We start from the raw sequence: 5000 nt of genomic DNA, 5'->3' as shown, positions 1-5000 counted from the left end.
GGTAATGGTTCACGCAGGTCACAGATATTCGGTACGCTTCTCGGTACTGTTTGGTGCTTCCGGCGGCTGCACGCTTACATAGCCTAACAGTAACATTCATGCAATGAATTGTGAACTGAACTTGAAGCTTTTCATGAGGTTTCATTGCGCTTTCAATGCTACATATGAATAGAACTAATTATAAAACAAACATGCAATTAACACCTTTTTTAATATATCTTAGTGCTTGTATACATTTTAGTAGCAAACCAGGTGTGAAAATAGATTAGGTTAAATAAGAAGTAATTTAGCAATAACAATAAAAATAAAGGAAATTAGTGTAGTATCGAGTACACTGAGTAGTAATATTCATGGGAGCTAGAGGCTTAAACGTGCTAATGATGCAGCTGTCTGAGGAGGAGGAAGTGGTGGTGCAGTTGTTGTTTGCCTTGGATTATACAATATTACCTGTTCTTATTCTTATTATTATTACTAGACTGAATTGGATTTCGTCTGTGATATCCGATATTTAAACGCGAAATATAGTCATTCTGAAACGGGATAATCCGGAAGAAAGATAGCAGAACGAAGAGAAAGAGAGAGAGAGAGAAGGAGAGAAAGAAAACTAGATGAGTAAATTTTGCTCGAACCACGGAATTATGCTGCTGTACATTCGGAAAACAGAGGTTGCCTTGAGAACGGGAATGAAGGGAGGATCAAAGTGACCAGCGAGCGAAGTGCCTCGAGAGGACGACCCTCAGAAGACACACTTTACATATGGCGGTTTGCTTAAACATGTTCCATTACATAAAAAAATCCAATTACAGCTAGTGTTGTCGTGCGTGAGAAGAAGAAGAAGAAGGGCAAGATACATTGTGGCATTGTGGTGTGTGATTGTGGGACCAAAACGCACGGTAACGGCAAAACAGCGGTACTATTATGATCGGAAAAAAGCATCTTGCGGTTAATCGGGCGGTGTCACCGGTTTGTGTCTTATGCCTATGGAAGATGTGATGCGACATACAAATAAATGAAAGAAAAAAAAAGAAGTAAAATTGAGCTCAATCTATACTCGCCAACTGGCCAGCCAACCAGCAAACGAACAACAAACGATCCAACCAACCATTCGAGAAAAAGAACAAAACCAAAAAGGAACGAACGCGAGCACGAAAATCCGATCAAAAAAGGTGAGCATAAAACATGGTAACCGGAGCAGTACTTGCAGTAGGTAGGTTCTGAAGGCAGCAGAGAAAGAGTCATTGAGAGGAAACGTGCAAAAAACTGATGCAATGCGCGCGTTTGCAAGTAGGAAGTGGCTTTCTTGTACGTTTCAATCGACAGTGAGCGTGTATTTGTGTGTTGTATGTGTGCCAAAGTGTGTTGTAGCTGCCATTCTAAGGAGCAGCAGAAACTATGCTGTACGGTTACGACCGAAAGTGGAGCTGAGCGGGCGCGCTAGAAAGCCAAGAATGACAAGAATCGTATTGAATACTTCAACAGACCCGGAAGCACCGCAAACCCTACCGAAAAAGCGAAAGATATGTGCCGAATCCGGAGGAGCCACCGATAGAGAAAGAGAGAAACCGAGAAGATGGAAGAAAGTAGGAAACAGTACACCAGAGCGCAGCGCTAGTATTCCAAAGTATCGTAATTCGGAGGGAGGGTGCCAGAGAGGGACACCCCCTGACAAGAGGAAGAAAATCAACAAACTAACCCCACTGATCGTCGGGCGGACATGCCGGGTAGTATGTTGGAGTATCGCTTGATCCTGGCCTTACCTCCGGTAGAGATCGCGATCGTGATAGTACGCGCTCGCATTATCGGAAGCAGCCGATGGGTTCGATGGGTGGTTGGGTGGTTTGTGGGCATTCTTGGCCAGCACGTGCTTCGAGCGAACGACGGCATCCGGTTTGCGGATGCCCCGTCCATTACCATTGCGGTTCTTGCCACCGCCGTATCGATTCTGATTGGAGGGGACGGCCCGGAAAGGAAAAAAATACATGGAAACATAAGAAAAAGAAGAACACGACGAACAAACACAGCTGGCGCAGTGCACGGACATCGCATCCATATTCTGCCGAACTGCATACTGTCGTCAGGACGACGGATAGCAAAGAAACATCAGGGGAGTTGCAGCGGAGGGTGTACGGATGAGAACATAGTAAGCTGGGATGATTCACGGTCCGAGTGAGCGGAGGGAAGGAGGCCACACAAAAAAAAATCGCGACTTGAGGAGTAAACTCCAGGTTACGCGACACCGATTATCCGTTACATCACAGCACTCATGGAGAGTGGTGTCTGTCTCCCCCCTTCCATTCCAATCCCAAGGCAGCTTCAGTCTCGCTCATGTTCATGGTTCACTTTGCTAAATGCTAAATATCCGGATGTGGCTGCGCAGAACGGAGCATACGTACCCTAATGAAGTTGTAGCCATTGATGTCGTCAAATCGCGAAGATGATTGCACACCGTCCAGCAGCGATGGCACTTGGTTCGTGTTTTGATTGCGAAGCAGATTGTTGATCAAACTGTTGGCAAAGGTAAGGGCATCGTTATTGCCGCGGCCACCGCCCACACATCCCGCATCCCAAGGGTTGATACGGTTGCCACCGCCACCACCACCGCCGCCACCACCGCCGCCACCGCCGTAATTGTTGCCGAAGTTGTTGCCACCCCCATTTCCACCTCCACCGACACCTCCGCCGGCGCCTCCTCCACCACCTCCACTGCGACGGTTATTGTTGCGATAAGCCATGCTTTTCGACCGGGAAGGGTGGGTGGTGTGCGATAATTTATCTCTTCTCTGCCGGCCGCACCGCGGAGATTTGCCTACGAGGAAGAACGAGCAGCAGAATTTGGATTGATTAGAACGGAATCGAACCCCGTGGTCTACTAGCAGGTTACGAAGGAGTAGTAGCCTGCGGAATCACTTCGATGAGTGTATTCGTCCGAAGCAGCAGAAAAAAAACGGGTTTCCATCGTAGTAGTAGCATGCGCAATGCCACCGTCGACGATGGATGGAAGTTCCTTTTTGTGGCCGAAATCACATGAAATGATGTAAGCAGCAGCAGGCTTCGGAGTTAGCCCACAGCCAACACTGTTCGAATCCCGGTCTTTTAGTTACCTTCTTTGGTTGTAATTAAATGTTCCTCCAAGGAACAGGACACGATCGCGAGTTAAAAATTTGAAGAGACTTCTATTTCTCCGCACCCTTTGGTCCACGTTTTGTTTACAGTTTGCGTCATCACCGTAAATACACGCAACCGCGGTTCGAAAATTAAAGAAAAAAGCAAAGAAAGGGCGCGCGGTGCGCAAACGCCCCGGCCCGTGCCCGTGCCGGCAACTGTCAAAAAATCGATGGCGCCCAACAGCTGTTTTTATGCGGAAAAATAGGGCTGGCGACAATAGTCCGGAATCTTGTGATTTGCACACGGAATTCAATCACCCACCGAAGATATCCACCGCCGGAACGAACACACAATTGCCACTTCCAGGTTTGCTTAGATTTTCGTTGGAGCTTTGAACAACACAAATCACCACGGAGACACTTCCAAGAAGCGACAGGAAACCCCTTATTTTTTATGTTCGCACTTTTTCTGCAGGTTGTACATTAATGTGATCCATTATGATCTGCATCCGCCGCCGTTTCAACTGATCCGCCGAAACCGCACCGCGCACGAATTCCCGGTGCCGGTCTGGAGGAAAATGAAACGATGGCTGCCGATGAGTGCGAGAGTGAGACAGAGCTTCAGCTTCCGTGGGCCTTTCGAACGCGAGCGACAGAGACGTGACGATATTCCCCGTCGTTGGTCGGTTGGCGGATCCCCGGTGCGGATGAAAAATCGATATTTTTTTTCGGCTCAAAATTTCTACCCCCTCCCCCACCGACATCGAAGATTACGACTTGGCCATTTTCTTGCTTCGATCACGCACAAAACACTCGGAAAACGCGAGCAGATCTACACTCCGAGGAACACTGAACCGCCGGGCTTGCCGGCGAACGTGCAATTTCCTTCGGTTTTCGCGGATTCGGCACGTAAATGGCAATGATCCGTTTTGCGGGCGGCGGCCACCCATCGACCGCCCGGGAAGCATAATTAAGGGGTGCTAATATGCCCGGTTCCGCGATTATACGTGGCACTAACGGGGAAGACGCGTTCGCGTTACTTACTTGGGTTTTAATGAAGAAAAAGGGACACTTTCGGGGAGATACTTCTTGGAAGTTTGCTTAAGAGAAGAGAGAAGAAGTCTTCACACGGCGAAGGAACAAAATCAATTGCCAACCCAGATGGCCAGCCCCAACAACCGCAAGAAGAACCAACCCCCTGAGGAGCAGCGAACTGCCGGTCCACGAGATTTGGGTCTTTTTTGGTGCTCTGGTGCTCTGAACGAGGGCGAGACCCGATTTGCACCCCAATCAGCCCCAACTTTCGTGAAAAGTGGGAGCCGAGAACACGTTCGCTCTCGTGTTTCGTGTTCGCGAGCGCGCGCACTCACGCCGTTATCTCCGCTGAAGCATGGAATTTCAGGACGTTGCGGTTCAAAATTCACGTGCGATGGTCAACCAAGAAGATCCTGTCGATCATTGAATATCCTTTTGTATGATAAGTGATTGGTTATCAATTTCAGTTTGAGTGTCGAAAGACCTCGGAGTGCAATTTCTTTCAACTCAGCAGTTACCAACACAGCATGCTTTGGCGTAGTTTCACTGAATATTTATAGGGAATCATCTCAATGAAGATCACCTAAATTTATCAAGAAAGTGTAAAAGACATTTCACGAGGAAGCTCCACAGACGAACAGGCTTCTAGCCAACACTAGCCATTATTTTGCTTTCTTTCATTTCCCAGACTTTCCCCTGCCGGGTGCAAATGATCTGTTCGATGACTCGTCTTTCTTTACTATCGCTCTTTTTCTTTTATTATCAGAAGGATTGTTCGACTTTTAATTGAATACGACCGTTATATCTACATCAGAGAGTGCGGAATCGGGTTTATCTTTTCTCCAAGTAATCTTTATTTTT

General features: G+C 47.6%; 2 protein-coding genes across 4 annotated transcripts in view; both read right to left on the bottom strand.

The window, feature by feature from the left end:
• The window catches only part of LOC126574073 (zinc finger protein on ecdysone puffs), a 9714-nt gene extending 5479 nt beyond the window's left edge, over nucleotides 1-4235 (bottom strand). The window contains exons 1-3 of one of the 3 annotated variants that reach the window (XM_050234019.1): nucleotides 4149-4235; nucleotides 2394-2806; nucleotides 1758-1942 (exon numbers count right to left, since the gene is read on the bottom strand). In XM_050234019.1, the coding sequence (XP_050089976.1) occupies nucleotides 1758-1942; nucleotides 2394-2732 (524 nt within the window). In that variant the 5' untranslated portion in view covers nucleotides 2733-2806; nucleotides 4149-4235. Of the gene's footprint in view, nucleotides 1-447; nucleotides 531-1757; nucleotides 1943-2393; nucleotides 2807-3101; nucleotides 3408-4148 lie in introns of those variants that run through there. The other 2 variants (XM_050234018.1, XM_050234020.1) reach the window with 2 other exon arrangements.
• A 635-nt stretch (nucleotides 4236-4870) lies between these two features.
• Nucleotides 4871-5000, bottom strand: part of LOC126574068 (uncharacterized protein CG5098) — a 7875-nt gene continuing 7745 nt past the window's right edge. The window contains exon 8 of the mRNA XM_050234010.1: nucleotides 4871-5000. This exon is cut by the window's right edge and continues 2628 nt beyond it. The gene's annotated coding sequence lies outside the window, so the exon portion shown is untranslated.

Source organism: Anopheles aquasalis, chromosome 3 (genome assembly GCF_943734665.1).
Source record: "Anopheles aquasalis chromosome 3, idAnoAquaMG_Q_19, whole genome shotgun sequence".
In the NCBI taxonomy this organism is placed as follows: Eukaryota; Metazoa; Arthropoda; class Insecta; order Diptera; family Culicidae; genus Anopheles; species Anopheles aquasalis.
The sequence above is the reverse complement of the archived record's forward strand: the minus strand, read 5'-3'. Positions and strand labels throughout refer to the sequence as shown.